A 16,703-nucleotide genomic window follows, 5' to 3' on the forward strand; every position below is an offset into this window, starting at 1 on the left:
GTTACACAGTCATGTGATGGACACACAGGTGCTGGGATCATTAGAAGACACAGCTCTGATACACGTACTGTAACGATCCCAGCACCTGTATGTCCATCACATGACCGTGTCGCGATTCTAGCACCTGTGTCCATCACATGACCGTGTAAAGAGCCGTGCACCTGTGTCCATCACATGACCGTGTAACGATCCCAGCACCTGACCATCACATGACCGTGTCGCGATTCTAGCACCTGTGTGTCCATCACATGACCGTGTAACGAGCCGTGCACCTGTGTCCATCACATGACCGTGTAACGATCCCAGCACCTGTGTGTCCATCACATGACCGTGTAACGAGCCGTGCAACTGTGTCCAACACATGACCGTGTAACGTTCCCAGCACCTGTGTGTCCATCACATGACCGTGTAACGAGCCGTGCACCTGTGTCCATCACATGACCGTGTAACGATCCCAGCACCTGCGTGTCCATCACATGACCGTGTAACGAGCCGTGCACCTGTGTGTCCATCACATGACCGTGTAACGATCCCAGCACCTGCGTGTCCATCACATGACCGTGTAACGAGCCGTGCACCTGTGTGTCCATCACATGACCGTGTAACGAGCCGTGCACCTGTGTGTCCATCACATGACCATGTAACGATCCCAGCACCTGTGTGTCCACCACATGACCGTGTAACGAGCCGTGCACCCGTGTGCCCATCACATGGCCATGGGCAGAATTGTATACACTGGAAGTAAACAATGAACGTTCCTACTGAATAACAACAAGCAGAGATCTGGAAAACCGTAAAGAATTAATATAGAAAGTATTTTGGAAAATTGTATAATTTTTAATTAAAAAAAAAATAACATTAATTTGAATAAACCGGACAATTCCTCAAAAGAAAAAAAAGGTCAATTATGGTCCTCACGGGTCATGCACAGCGCAGTGCTGTACGGTGGCACACTTAGTCCCTATGGGTCCGTTTTATAAATGCCTCCATGGGAAGCAATGCTTCTAGAAATGAATATCTGAGGCATGTGATGGACCAGGCCACAATGTTTTTTTCTCGTGGATTGTATAATATCAGCGTTACAGGAGGAGTCTATAGATTTCTATGGGTGCCATATTACAGATCTGTAGCACACCGATCCGTAATATGGCCATGTGCACAAGGTTTATTTCAAGACTTTCTCAAAGACAAGACACTAAGGACACCTTAGACGGGTCGTCCATCTTGCCGGTCCGCCGTGCTGATGACTGAGGGTTGGGTGAGCATTTTGTGCTGAGAGAGTCTTAAATGGTAACTAAACTTTCGTCAAAGTTCTGTGTCAGAAGCGCTGAACCGCGTCGTTTCCGTTCGGCTTTTTCCGGAAAGCCGATGTATCGGAGTACGGGCTCATAGACTTTCAATTGAGCCTGTACGCATTGATTTCCGGAAAAAGCCAAACAGAAACGAAGCGGCTGAGCGCTTCTGTCACTTTGTTTTAGCGATTGGTGGGGATCTCAGTACTCGGACACCCACCAATCAAAACTTCTGACATGTCACAAGTTTGTCAAACGTTTAGTTACCCTTTAATATTTATGCTAAATTTCCCCCGGAGTGAAAACGAAACCTATAGGCTTGTGTCACCAGCGGGCAAATCTGGGCAGATTCTCTACGTTTATCAAGGGTAGGGTATGTGCCTATTTACACCTAGAACTAGTCCATGGAAATCAACAGACATCCATGACATAATTTGCCTACAATGGGCGAAGTGGCAGTCCTCCAGCTCCGAGAGCTGCTCCTGACTAGACTCTCAAAAAGTCCCAAAAAGTCCCCAGAGCAACCAAAAGACATTAGGAACATAATTCCCTCTGTTTTCTTGAATCTCTCTCATACATTTCTCCATGACAGATGTAGGACTGTAACAATGACGGGTTTGATCACCGGAACGACACACACACGCGTTTCGCAGCCATGCAGAATGTACAACATACAATGATGACTGGTGCAACAACAGCTTGTTTATTAGGGAAATTATCATAACAAGACATGTGACGATAATCAGACAGCCAAGTGCACACCTGTCGGCGGCGATCTGTGCCACACGCTGTGGTGACATGCTCGACATGTGGAAACTAGCTTTCTTTTCAAGCAATTGTTGAGAAATCATTACTCTGATGAGCGTATAGCAGCTATGGCAGGCACAGCACTGATGCACATATGCAAATTACAATCCATTAGTGCAAACAAGTCGTCATTCTCCTAGATTCTGCTCACATACCAGTCATTAGATGATGGGAGTACTTGCATGGCCGGTATATGGGTGCAATTCACGTCAGGGCAAGTAACAGCCTGAGAGTGGCATTTTTTTTTAGCATTTGTGTCTATACCCCAAATGCCCCTTCAAGTGGCATATCATTAAACAACTAATAGGGGGCATTTAAATGGCCACATTTTCAGTCTATGTTGCGTTCATATAACTAATCCCCAAACCGGTAGGAAAACTTAAAAGAAGAGGTGCCAACATGTGCCCATGAGACGCGGCAGGGCAAGTCTCATACTCCCTATGCTGTCTACCTTGATGGTACTACTACTGTGCGGCACCACTTTATGGGCACAATCATTAAACATTGACTTCAATTGAATAGGCCCCGCAGTCGGCCCGAATTAAATCACTGAATCCGGTTACACTATTGTGTAACTGTGTCAACAATTGTGCGGGCGTTACAACTGTACTGGACTGTCGTGGGCCATATTACTTCTACTGTATCGCTATTGTGGGGCACAATTGTGTGAGAGCTACTAAAGTGGGTACAATGACTGTATATGGGCGCAACTGTGGTGCAATACTTTTATAATTCTTTACTCATTTTTCATAGCACCTTACAAACAGGGTGCTGTGGGTATTTAATTGGGCACTGCTATTAAACTACAGGCCTAATTACACTACTGTATGCATATGGGCACTACTGCTGTGCATTACTGTATCGCATGCCACAATAATACCACAATCGTGTGGCAGAGGTCATTATGGGTCATGATTACCATATAGTGGCACTGTTGGGGCACTACATATATATTGCTGCGTGATGATATGTGGCACTGGTATTGTGTGGCACTATGTGGGACTTCTTCATTAATACTGCTATATGGCATTGTGTGAACACATTTCCTCACACCCTCTGTTTTTTCTTCTTTAAATGGGTATGTGGGTACGTAAGTTTTTTTTAAAGTGGTCCCATCATATGACACTGGCGTAAGCAGGCAGGTCATTGCAGCGATAGTAGTGATGACCCGTTATGACATCACAGAAATCGGCTGCCATCATGTATTCCAATGTCTATTAAGAGTTTGCACGTTCTATAGTCCTCATATTATATTGAAAAAAAGCAGAGGAGTTCCACTGGGTTATATGAAGTAGACTGGGATGAACTGGAGCTTGGCATACACAATGCTCTTTTATTTCACATCACACGGGCATGTACGCAGAAGAAACTCCATGCATTTTCAATACGCCATATAATAGAAACAGATAGTCCCCTGGTCTACTATGGGGCAAGCTACACCATAAGATACCTCAGGAAGGACAATGCACTAGTTTATTTTACTCCTTGTCTATACTAATACTATGTGTACTATTGTTTCTAAACTGTATGGATTGTTGCCCTGGTATGTTTTGCTTTTACAGGTTTTAAGGGCTATGCCAAGCGTGCCACCGAGACAAAGATACATCGAAGCATAAATATGCATTTATGGGGCCCGGCTCTGGATAAATAGATGGCAAAATCACACACAGGGCCAGTGGCAGATGGCAGTCCTTTCTTTTGCCACCTTTTGATTGGTACACCCATGTAGCAGTACTCTCTCTGCATCCTCTGCCATGCCCCATACGGCCTCCACCAGTAGACGGTAGGTGCGGTCTGAAGACAGTTTCGTTGGAGTATCTTCTCCTCCACCCCAGTGTGGTACATAACTCCAGACAAGCTCCGTCAGAGAAAGTGGTTGAGATGTCAATTGAAGTAGGTGGTCCACATTTGGATCCTGTGCCAGGGGGCACTGAATCTCAGCACGCAAGTCTTCTGGACTGCACCCAGTCACTTGTGATATTAGAGTTAAGGAGTCTTCATCCAAACCATAACGTGCACGGAATGACGAAAGCTTAGAAGAGAGAGTGGCCAGGGCGTCTGGCAAATGCCCTTGAGATGACTTGGCACATACATCCAAGCAGATATCATATATACCCATCATAAGCCTTCTCCTCTCTCTTCTTACCAGTTGAACAATGATGGCAGGTATGGCATGAAGAAGCCTTTCCCTGACCAACTGTGGGCCTCCTTTCTCTAAAGCTACCCTCAGTCCCGGTAAGTCAGTACCAGCATGGCACTTTTTACCTCCTTCCTCTTGCCCCTTGGAGTCATGTTTGTGTCTTCTGTCTCCTTCTCCACCAATCAGCATACAGTGTTTGCCAGCTGCCACCAAGGCTTCAACCAGTGTAGCACGGGAGCTGTTGTCCATCCCTGAGCCCAAAATCAAGTAGACATCACAGGCTTCTGACTGTAAGTTCTGCAGATACTGTTCCACAGACATGGGGGGTGTTCCTGGACCAGGAAGGGGTTTCACTACAAGGCCTGAAAGTGGGGGCTCACAGAGAGCAGAGACAGTAGCTTCTTTATCACTGCCCGTCACACCCACCACAGCAGACACCGGTGGCGGGTTATCTAAGAAGATGCTGAGGAGAGAACAGAACTCTGAAAGTCCTTCTTGATCACATTGGACCTCGAATACTGACACCAGTTCTTGACAATGAGGTTCAGTGGTAAAAGGTACTGGCCTGTAAACAAAAAAGAGATAATCAATGAGTATGTCCTTCTCCGCTCACTGTAAGGCTAGGCTCACATCGGCGCTAGTTTTTCATATGTTTCGCAAAGTAAAATGGATTGGACCATGGGTGCATTTTTCCGCCATATCCTCAATCGGTTGTCCATTGATGTTAGAAAAAGAAAAAAAAATAGGAGGAAAAGAACAGATTTGGACAACCGATGCAATAAATGCCCTACACTTACCCTGGCATCTTTAAGAATGTTCACCATCATAGAGAATTTTTGAGAAGATGTTTAAAGGTTGTCTGCTTTGGATAATCCCTTTTTCGTTAGAAGATTTCACAGACAACAAGCTGATCGCACGTTGACCTACTGTAGCGATCCCTAGTAATCAGCTGTAATCTGTGCTCAATTTCCCAGCAGTGCCCCCACAGGAGAAATTAAGCATTACACAGTTCCTATTGTAATCAGTGGGCTGCATGAACGTGCCAGGTCCTCCAGAGTGAGACACATTCTTCGTAGCTATTCTCCGCTCTGAACAGGGGAACCCTCCTCTATAAACTTAGATTTAGAAAAGTTTTTGAAAATGGGTTTTCAAAACCCTTTACTCTAATTGTATGCTCAAAAATAAATTGTCCTTTAATGTAGATACAACATTTATAAAAAAGGAATCTAGTATGAAGATGCGTAACTGGAGAGTTGATGGAGAAGAAATAATTAAGGCTAAGTGTACACAGTGGGACTCGTGGATAAAACTCTAAGGGGCAGATTTAATAATATTGTTATGGGCATAGACTTTGCACCACGTAAAAGCCGTAATACTGATAAAGTGTCACACGCACGGATCATTTAATAAATGTCTCCAGTATCTAAAATCTTCTAAACCCGGCACAAGCTCTCAGTCCAGTCTGTTGTACATTTACTCCACTTTTGTACAAGATTATGCTCTTAGACTTGGTTATAGGGGGCGCAGAGGTAGCATTGGCACCTGGATACTGGGGTCGGAGGTGCCCAAGGCCTCTCTATCCCATAATAAGACACCAGTATTATAAATGGCACATGATAGGTGGGAGGACTGTTACAGATTTTTGCATTGGTGCCCGGGAGCTTCAAGGGGTGCCTCTGATTAGACCCTAAAAAGAAATGCCCCTGATACTCCCTTGTAATACCCCTTTATATGGACACAATTCAAAAAGTGCTCTAGGTGTCATTAGCATTCTCAAAAAATTATACAACTGTCTGATTAAAGACATCTTTGGACCCCTATGGCAGCACGACGGAAGAAAAGCGGTGGGAGATTTAAAAAAACACTGGAGGGAAATGAGGCTGTGAGAGGGGTTCTGGGGGGCAAAACACAGTTTTTGAGTATTGCCTAGGATGTGTCTTCAAATATAGCATGCGCCACCTGAGTACAATGGTGGAAGCCCACTTCTGAAGCAGTCTTCTGAAGACAATGCCTCTCCATAGGCCCTATTATATGGATGCTACAGAGGGGGTCCTCTGCTCAAGATCCCCTCTAGTAGCCAGAGCGGAGAGTTAGACCCGACTTAACATTTATGAAATGCTCAGCCTTTCATACAATGTATGGCCAGCCATAGCTGCCCCCCGGTGAAGACATCTGATCTCTCAGGGTTTCTGATGTCGTGGGTGGGTTGTCGTACTGTGAAAACCCCTTTTAAACACTATATTAGGGAACTTTTAATAAACATTGGCTATCTAATCTGCATATGTAACATCAGCGTAATATATCTTGTATGGTCTTCATCTCTCACCTCTTCCACTGTAGAATCTCCTTCTCAATATAATCCACCATGCCTGGAAAGTCAAAGTTCTGGGGTTCCAGACCAGACACTAGAAAGATACCGCATCCTTGCAGCCCCTGTCCACCCAGTTGTTCCTGCGCTTTACCCCTCAGGCTCATAAATGTTTGCCCTCTCCAGTAACTTTTACCAAGCTGTCTCTTTTCTGTGTGTAGTGTGAGGTCAATATGAGTTTGCACTATACAGACAGGTTTCCCTAATTGTTTGGTGGCCCCTAGTAGCTGCAAGTCTGCGTCAGTGATAGTCTCCCCAAATGTTACGACCAGACACTGCACCGTGTCCGGCTTAATGCTGTCTATATACACAGAAGCAGAGTCGCCAGGTTTATACCCCGGGTAATCAAGGAGAGTCACATTGGGCAAAGGTGGATAAGTGTGCTGCTCAACTGTATGTTCTCCGCCCGCACCCCTGAAGAATGAGTCCAAAAAACTAGGACTAAACTGCTCAGTGTGGTTACAAAGAGATCGGACTAGTGTGGTTTTTCCAGAACCCCTTGGTCCAATGATGGCAACAGTGAAGTGTAGAGATTCTGGTGGTCGCGGTGTATCGGGGGCCGGTGGTCCAGATGCAACATCTTCAGGTATCTCAGCGTCAGCCATGTCTGTTTCTTGCAAGATGATAAACATTCAGAGGTTAAAATACAGAGCAAGACACACATCATATGTAGGCAAAGGTGGGCGGTACATTGCGATGAGTAAGCAACATCGGCTGCCAATGAGCCCGCATTGACGCACATATCCCCAAAATAGCTTTGGCATGAAAGATTTATTAGGATTTATGGCACCACTAATACAATTTGCATTGGATAAAGGGGTAAACAGGAGTCATGGGGAGGCCCAAATATTGAGCTACAACGGGTGGGATGATAGATACGAAACAGGCGACCAAATAAATTAATAGTAAGAGTTCTGCAATTATGTCTCCAGCCCTTGCAAAACTTTCTATCACACTCACCACTCGTGTCATGCCCATTGTCACCATGCTATGCAACCAAAGCTATGACAATCTGTAAATATTCTACAAATAAACCACAATTACAGATTCACAACAAGCAGTCCTCCTTAAATGTAATATATGTAACTAAATATACATAGGATGAGTCGCCTGCGGTCCTACCTGCTTGGGTTATATGTTGGAGCCCCTGCCGGGCATCACTTGCCCGGTTAGATGTTACAATTCTGGGCCATAGTGAAATGGAAAGGTGACGATGATACGAGGCCATAATAAGATTGCATAATAAAGGGGCACAATAATAGGGTCACAATGAGATAGCAGGATAGTGGGGTGCATACAATGACATGGATGACGGCAGTGGTGAAGCAGTACAGGGTAAGCTGAAGGAATATATGAATATATATATATATATATATATACTTGCCTGCTGTTCAGATCCTATACAATAGACAGGAGGATGTAGGATAAGACAGCCCTCAGGCCTCGGTGCTGTATACAGGTCTGGTCAGGGAGGAGATACAGCAGCGTCACTGCAGAGAGGAGGAATGAAAACAGGGACATGTGAGGGGAAGGAGGAGGAAGAGGAGGAGGAGGAGGAGAGACAGACATATACACTGTGTATGAGCTGCTGATAGAGGAAGGCCGGGCCCTGACACCGACTGGTTGTCTCCTTCCACCAGGAGATCTGCCGCACCTGGAACCAGTGAGAAAAGGGGACCCCCCACCCCATCTCCCTCCACCCTCTCCCATGCTGTTTGCCTCCCCCCATCCCCCCATAAAATCCCTGCATCACCGCTCTGCTGCATGCCCCCTTGTCCCGCTGTTACTTTGTAACCTGCTGTGATACATTGTAACCGTCGTGTATCAATTGATCAATATTTACAGATTCACATTCCGCTGCGTTCCATCCTCCCCTCCTATTACAATTAGGTTTCGGTTTCTTCCCTATATCCCATCCCCCCTCCTCACATTGTGTCCTATCTAATCCCTGCACTGCCTCATATTTTATTATACTCTTAGATATGCATCATACGATGGATTATTTTATATACCCTACTTTCCCTTTAATAACCTCCTATATATGCATATCTCCTGATATACTCGAAACTAGTAGTCTCTAACAGTGGGCCTCCAGCTGTTACAGAACTACAACACCCAGCATGCCTTGATCGCTGGTGGCAGTCTGGGTATGCTAGGAGTTGTAGTTTTGAAGCAATAGTGTAGCAGTGTTCCCTGTAAACGGTGCGTTCTAGAAAGGAAAGGGTTAAACGACACTGTAATGCGGTCAGGGAGCCCAAAAACAGCTCTGCCTGTCTGCAGGGTGTGTGATTTTTAACTCTATCATTTCCAGAGCACAGTTAGGAATAGCGCAGGAGGGCCACAGCTTGGAGACCACTGCCCTATAATATTAATGTCCCATGTTTTCCCCATAAACATCCTAAGGCCCAATTCAGACGAATGAGTGCAAACACGGATGTGAAAAACGGCCGCTTTTCACGTCCGAGTTGCACCCGTGCGGGACCCGTTTTCAAAAATCCTTCATAGAATTGCGTCTATTTCGGGAAACGAAAATAGGACATGTCCTATTAACGGGCCCTTCACACGGTCCGTTAAAACAACAGCCATGTAAACAGCCCCGTAGAGATGCATGCGACCGTGTGACAGCCGTTAAAAAAACGTCCGTCACACTGACGAGATTTACGTTCATCTGAATCAGTCCTTAGAGGTCATAAAGGCAGAGCCGTGGGCACAGTCTGTACGGTAACACATAGAGTCCCTATGGATCCATACTACTGTAGGGACTCTATTCTGTGCCACCGTATTACAGAGATACTCTTCCCGAAAAGCAACACCAATATTGGAGAATACCTCTGTAATATAGAATTCAATGGAACGAGGTACAATTATATATTTTAGATTCCATATAAATCCAAAAGAAAAAGCCAACGTAACAAATCTATGGAATAGAACGGTTACAATTTTTTCCCCATTTTCAGGATCTCTGGTAACTGTCAGTGAGTGTGAATATTCTTGTTTACATCCAGAGGCTGAACTTTTACCACTCACAGCTGAGGGTTTGCTACTAAAGTGCCCATTGTATAGTTTGTGAGAACAAATCTCTTCTTCCGTCCTGCAGTGCAGAGCTCTGTTCACATCTGCGTCGGAGGCTCCATTCGGAGCCTTCGTCGCAGAGGCTGTCAGATTTGGCGATGCTGAGAGACTATGCTTAGAATATTATTTGCATACTTTCCTCAGGGCTGTGTTTACACATTGCGGCCATATTGCGTTATTTAACGAGATACAACAGCAGCAATACAAAAAAACGCAGACAAATCCACAGTATGACCGCAATGTGTGAACTCAGCCTAAGTCCACTTTCTTGCTTGCCTGTCCTGCTTTACACAAACAACCCATTGATTTGAATGAAAAACATGTAATACCTTATTTCCCCTGTGGTGGCACTGCAGGGAAATTGAACACTTGCCAGGTTTCCCCACAGATTACAGCTGATCCCTAAGGGTCCCAGCAAGGGGACACTTTGTGATCAGCTTATTGTCTAAAAAGTAGAGAATGTCCAAAGTGGACAACCCATTTAACGTTGTCTCTCTATACAGTCATTTACTTTACGTAAGATAATATTTCTGTATATTACAAACTTCTTACTTTTTCTTCTAGGTTATGGAAACATTTAGTGAGCTGAGCCTAAATGAGGCTGAATCAAATCCACTGGAAGTTGAAAGTGAAGGACGTTATGAAGATCCTCCTCCTGAGGACTGCTGGGATTTTTCTGTTGCTGTTGCAGGAGGACCAGGTGTTGGAAAAACTGTCTTGATACAGGCCCTTCTGGGCTTTAACGAAAATGGCGAACATTCGAGAGCTGCGTTTCTACATCCTAATAAGCCTGATGGCCCATTACTGTACCTTCATCCTTCCCACCCAGGTCTAACCTTCTGGGAGCTACCACTGGATGATGGTTCTCCTGAGAAGTGGATATCTGAGGCAGATCTTCTCCTCCTAGTCACCGATGCTCAATTCACACAAACCCATGTAGACTTGGCCCATAGTGCCCTTATTCAGGCTAAAAGACTCTGCTTGGTACGCACTAAGGTGGACTGTGATATGCATACCCTGAAGAGAAGGATGAAGGAAGAGTACTCGAGAGTAGAAGTGTTGTCGGCATTGCGCACCGTCATCCTCCAGCCGTTTGATGACATGGTAAAGAAGGAAGCTTTACCACTTTTCTTCATGTCTGGATTTGAACCATACGAATTGGATGCACCAGCCTTGAAGGCCAAAATAGAAAATACGTCAAGAGAACTTGGCAGGTGAGTAGACACTTGGGCTTTGAGCTTGGTGGCAAAATTGGAGAAGTAACAGTAGGAGACAATGGTTTAAAGGAAAACTCCAGTCTTCACATAATTTTTCTTAATTCTCCTATAAACTACCAATGAGGATTAGGCTTAAAAAAAATATATAATGGAAATCTCCAAATAATTTTTTTTAACTGTAAATCTATCAATAAAATAAAGTTATGTAAAAGTAATGTTTAGAAATCTTTTGTACCCTGGGTGGAGCTAAGTCGTCACATGACTGTGAGCAACTGCCAATTGGTACCTGTGTATAACATAAGGGGTGGAGTTTGACACATATTTCCTGGTCTGAAAAACATGTCCACTAGTTGCTACAGTGTAGAAACAATACTGTAACAATGAATACAAGGAGCAGAAATCCTTTATAATAAGCAGTTAGATACACATTTCGCCATGTTTTTCCTGTCTCACCATCATAACTGATGACCCCATCTTTCTTTTTTTCAACAGAGCCTTGTGTCTTGCCCAACAGGGTTACGAGGTGATCGGCTATGAAGAAATTGCTGAATTACAGTCTGCACTAGAAAGAGGAGGGATTTCCGAGATGGTCAGATTCATCCAGAGCAGCTTGGACTCTCTTTTGGAAACCCGTTTTGACCTTGCGTTAATGGGGGGTAACCCAGGCTTCCGTCACTCTATTTTGAATTCCCTTCGTGGATTAAAGGATGGAGAGGATGGTTCGGCTCATGGTGGAAATCCAGAAAACCCAATTGAGTATGCCAGTCTTAAGTACCCCAAGGCGAGTTTGTGGGACCTTCCTGGAATGGAGAGCCTGGAGTCTCAGCCAAAAAAGTATCTGGAGAGCGTGAACATCAACCGATACGACTTCACTCTTCTGTTCCTCACACCATGGCAGGAGGCCTCAAGCAGTTACAGATCTCTTGTCCTTGAGCTAACGAAGGAGGGGAAGAAGAGTGTCTTCATCCAGGATTGTGAAGAAGATGAGGCTCCACCAGGACCAAGAGAAGATGAAGTATTTATTCTTTCTCCTGCTAAACTTACACGGCCAGAATTTCATAGGTTCTTGGGCTACTTGGAGAAGAAACTACCCAATCACAAATTGCGAGCATTCATGCTCTCCCTTCCAAATCTCTCTGCTGAAGTAATTCAGAAGAAAAAAGAAGCACTTTCTCAGGAAGTCTGGAAGGTGGCACTTCTCTCCAGTTTGGTGGCCAGTGTACCTGTCCCTGGAGTTGGCATTGCATGTGACCTTTCCTTGCTCACTGCCCGCCTGGACACTTATCGCCAAGAACTGGGACTGGATGCCGGCTCGCTAGTCAACCTTTCCCATAAGTCAAGAGTGCCGGTTTCTAAGCTAATGTTAGAGATCCAGAGCCTTGCAGGAAAGGGGGTGACCCGTGAGCTTGTTCAGAAAATGTTAGGTTCAGCTACTGGAATTGGGTTGGAAGTTGCAGGAGTTTTCTTGCATAGATTTCCTCTTCTAGGTCCCTTAGCCACTGGGGGAATTGCTTTCCACGCTAGCTACTTGGTATTGAGCCGGTGTTTAGAGGCTATGGCGGAGGATGCACAGAGAGTACTATCAAGGGCACAATCACCTGTTTAGACCTTAAATTATTTTGATGGTGCTTCTTGCTACTGCGTACAATAAATACTGCTGCCCACTACTTCTAGCGATGTTAGAGGAGCATCTTTGATAACTGTAAGTTGTATGTAAAAGGTTCTCAAGAAACCCACTGACATATCCCGCTGACAATACCAAACAAGGCTGACAACTTAATCTGTTCCTTGATCTCCGTAACCAGTTTATGGCTGCACAGGACATTTTATGGAACCTCATTCATGAATTTAAGGACTTTTAGGTCCTGATGGATTTTATCCCGAGCTCCAGATTAATTTGCTCTCCTCCTTGACTTTCAGAATCCTTTTCTTAGAGGAAAAACTCTTAGATGATGAAGTTAGGTCCAATATTCTGTGCTGATTAATTTATTAATATATCTTCATAGCAGTCGCAGTTCAGTTTTTCTGATACAGAGCTCCAAATTCCCTGCATTGACATAGAGGTAAATGATAAAATTCTGTCTGCCTGCAGTCACCACTAGAGGGAGCTTACTGCATACTAGCTATTTTAATGTATAGACATATGTAGTGAGCTCCTAAGCTCCATCTAGTGGCGGCTGCAGTTAGTTAGAATTGTATAATTTACCTCTTCCAGCCAAGACTTGCAGCACTGCATTAATGGGATCATGGCAATGAACTGATAGCAGATTAAGGTTATTTCAGACTAAGTTGTTCTCACCTATAATTTACTTATGCAAAACAAACCTTAAAGGGCATGAGAAAGGTGCTCTTCAAACAAAGGCATCTATAAAATTAACCCACTGTGAACAACAGCCCCAGGCAGGTGCCCTTTAACTTTGACCTACCCTATAAGCCGTCTAATACATTCTCTATTTCCCCAGTTCTTTCCCATTTAGAGTGTATCTGTTGTCTGAAAAATTTGGAATATAATCTCTGAGGATATATGGGCTTCCTTATAATAGGGCTTGTTATATTACAACGCATCCGCAATACCAGAGAGATGCAGCACAGCCATAATTATTAATGTAATATACTACGTGGAATTTGTTGCCATATACGTTGCTGTATACTGGGTAGCTGAGATCCCAGATGTACACAGTAATTAAAATGGTAAGAAAAATGCACTTCATTAAATGGGCAGAAGTTCTATATTAGCTGAGACACAGTGCAGTTAATTAAAATGCCGAAAAATGACTTGTGCTATATTTGTGACACATAGCGCCACCTGCTGTTTCCATTGACACTGAAATAAGGTGGCCGATCCTTTGTCCTATGGCAGCTTTCTGTAAGAAAACATAATTGCATGTCTGCAAGCGTCTGGTTTAATTTATTTGACCTTGTGAAATAAAAGAACATGAAATAAAGTCCAGTTTTGGTTGTTTCTTACTGTTATTAACACCTTACACCATCAAATCACTCTACCTGCTAAGATTCATCACTCAAACACTGATCTAAAGTGTCCGCCTGGCCTAAAACCAAACTACAATAAGCGGCCAATACACTAAGCAGAAAGGCTGTCGCAACGTTGTGTGATGACTACTCTGCTCGCTCCATTCATACAGAGTACAGGCTGCCATAAAAGCACCTGCAGTCAGACAGCTAAGAATTTCATCTCCCCAAAATTGCTCTACCAGTAATTTTGGTCAGTTACATACATAGAAGAGTAGGGGTCCCATAGCAAAGATCAATTGAGACCCCATTATGGTACTGCGTTTTGCCACCCAGGACAGAAGGGCCTGGCCTTTATTTCCCCCTTGGGCCAATTCCCCACTCTCTTTTTTGCTAACAATACAGTTCTTCTGGGGAGGGGAGTTCTGCACAGGTTCTCGACACATACTTGCAAAAAGGATGGGACCAACCAGGACTGAGCCCCCTCCCTTTTAGAGCCCCATAGAAGCCTTGATTGGGGTAACAGAAATATATGGAGGAATAGCTGAAGTCCTGCGCTGTCGTCCTCCTACCTTTTCCCATTTTATATAATTTCCTATGACTGTCCAAAAATACAGGCTATTTAATAATCTGGAATTTGCTAGATTAATTCTGGGTAAGTATCACATGGTCATTATGTTGAGTCATATAGACAGAGATTTGTAGGCTCCGTTGGTGACCGGGTGACAGAGATTTTAGCTCCGTGGAAGCTAATATGACTGACAGGAAGTAATTTCTTTCTTGGGACAGAACCTAAAGGCAAGAAAGTCTGAAGCAAAAACATCTGAGAAAGACTAGAGCTATGCTTAAAGGGGTATTCCAGCCACATACATTTTATCACCTATCCACTGGATAGGTGATATGTGTTAGATTGGTGGGGGTACTTCTGCCCCGGCCGCTTGACCGCTGGGAGTTTTAATGGAGCAGTGCTTTAGCATGCATGCTGCCACTCTATGTGACAATCCCCATGTTCCCCTCCCCAACGCCCTCCCCAATACGACACCATAAAAAAGTAAGGATAAATATATACTTGTAAATTCACAATATCTGCCACTAGTCCTACTGTGCGCAAGTGACAACACTGGATCCCCACAAGAGTATGGAGCTCAGTGCTGTCATCCACCAACTGTATCCTCTGTCACCTAGCAACAGCACGCACATATTAGGTCCACTGCTCAGGGAGTCGTTAGGCAATCTGAAAAAAAACCCTAATGGATAATTACAACAAAAAACTCACAGCATTTTACAGAAATTTTCCTTAAAATTCCCCCATTCATACATTTGGATCAGCCTTGAAGTTTTTAAATTATTTCTTTTAATTCACTGCTTGGAAAAAAAGCTTCCATTATGTCATTTAATACCGTTCAGACAAGCGAATCGCTTTACATCGCCGGTCAGTTTTATTTAAAATGAATCCTATTCCCGTACAATTGCATTCATATTTCCGTGGTGTAAAAATCGAATATAGCGGCGCCGTTATCATTCTGAAATACTGGCGGCGGGATCGCTGATGTTTATGAACGATTACGCCGCGCTTGTAGGTTGCCGCGCATACATCACCCGTATCATAGGAATCGCAGTAACCTTCTGGAGCAGTCAATAAATAAATATCACATTGTGTTTGCGGGAGATTTCCGCTCGTGTTTACTATTATTTCGTTTATTTTCTTCTTTTATTTCTTCGTGGATTTGTTCTAGTCTGGCGGCTTATTGTTATTTATTCAGCTTGATCTTCGCAGCGCGCACAAGTTTTATATCTCGGCAGATGTACAGTAAATGGTTGATTCCAGACTTTGCTGTTTCTTAAAGGGATATTCCCTATTTGTTATGATAGATAATGTAAATAAGTCTATTTTAGCAAAAACATACATTTTTCAAAAACGTAACGTTATCCAGCCTGGACCTCGGGTGCGTTCATGCTGGATCAGGCACAGTAGCAATTTAGTGAAGGTCTGCCATTAAAGGGGTTATGTGGGGAGCAAAAAGTATTCGCAGTGTAGGCGCTGGCGGGGGACTGGAAGTCTTCTTTGATGACGACACGACTCTTTGTCATGTGACCAGCCCCGCTGTACTCTATGTTATCGCTGTACTACTGCTACTTCTTGTACATAGAGTACAGCGGGGCCGATCACATAACGAAGAGTCGTATCATCATCATAGAAAACCGTGCAACTAGACTTCCGGTCCCCTGCCAGCGCTATAAAAATCGATGAAAATCTCAGAATCAGCGCGACTGAATGTATATTAGCGAGTGTACGCACATACTGCAGTGAGTACGCTGCTAATTATTTTTGGTCCCCACCTGACCAATTTAGTGGCAGACCTTCACTAATTTGCTACTGTGCACCCGAGTTCCAGGCCATCCTCACTGTAAAATGATGTGAACGGCACAAGAGTCCCCACATAACCCCTTAAACATATCGGGCAATTTAGTGGGCGAATATGCACCCATTTAAATGTCTTTCTTAGAATACCCTTTAAATACCCACATTAAAAGGGGTATATGCTAGCAACAGACTCCCTTTAGTGCTCACAGTTGTTCCTCCTGTAGTGGCAGAGGAGGGGGAGCCCCATAGCAAAAATCACCACATTAACACCACTACAACCTTAGAAGGGCCCAGAGCTCCTCAATATCTTGCAGAAGAGATGGGAGGTCCAAACCACTGGCCGATTCCCTTCTCCCTCGTTTGGTAATGTTGCCGTACCTGCAGAGACGAGGAAACGTAACAAAAGTTAAGCATCACGATGACAACAACCTATCCTAAACCCTAGGGTATCCTCAGGGGCGGTCTCTATGGT

At 44.3% G+C, this 16,703-nt stretch overlaps 2 protein-coding genes across 9 annotated transcripts in view; one reads left to right on the forward strand and one right to left on the reverse strand.

The window, feature by feature from the left end:
* Positions 1-1,974: 1,974 nt before the first annotated feature.
* The window catches only part of LOC142662238 (uncharacterized), a 172,485-nt gene continuing 157,756 nt past the window's right edge, over positions 1,975-16,703 (reverse strand). For 4 of the 8 annotated variants that reach the window (XM_075840354.1, XM_075840351.1, XM_075840353.1 and 1 more), the window contains 4 exons: positions 16,511-16,609; positions 7,992-8,097; positions 6,566-7,220; positions 1,975-4,804 (listed from right to left, as the gene is read on the reverse strand). In XM_075840354.1, coding sequence (XP_075696469.1) covers positions 3,760-4,804; positions 6,566-7,212 — 1,692 coding nt within the window. In that variant the 5' untranslated portion in view covers positions 7,213-7,220; positions 7,992-8,097; positions 16,511-16,609 and the 3' untranslated portion in view covers positions 1,975-3,759. Of the gene's footprint in view, positions 4,805-6,565; positions 7,221-7,729; positions 7,956-7,991; positions 8,250-16,510; positions 16,610-16,703 lie in introns of those variants that run through there. The other 4 variants (XM_075840357.1, XM_075840356.1, XM_075840350.1 and 1 more) reach the window with 4 other exon arrangements.
* On the forward strand, positions 8,123-13,841 carry LOC142662239 (interferon-inducible GTPase 5-like). Its single transcript, XM_075840359.1, has 3 exons — positions 8,123-8,270; positions 10,244-10,893; positions 11,389-13,841. The coding sequence occupies exons 2-3, from the start codon at positions 10,247-10,249 to the stop codon at positions 12,500-12,502; spliced, it is 1,761 nt and encodes a 586-aa protein (XP_075696474.1). The 5' UTR covers positions 8,123-8,270; positions 10,244-10,246; the 3' UTR covers positions 12,503-13,841.

This window comes from Rhinoderma darwinii, chromosome 10 (assembly GCF_050947455.1).
Source record: "Rhinoderma darwinii isolate aRhiDar2 chromosome 10, aRhiDar2.hap1, whole genome shotgun sequence".
In the NCBI taxonomy this organism is placed as follows: domain Eukaryota; kingdom Metazoa; phylum Chordata; class Amphibia; order Anura; family Rhinodermatidae; genus Rhinoderma; species Rhinoderma darwinii.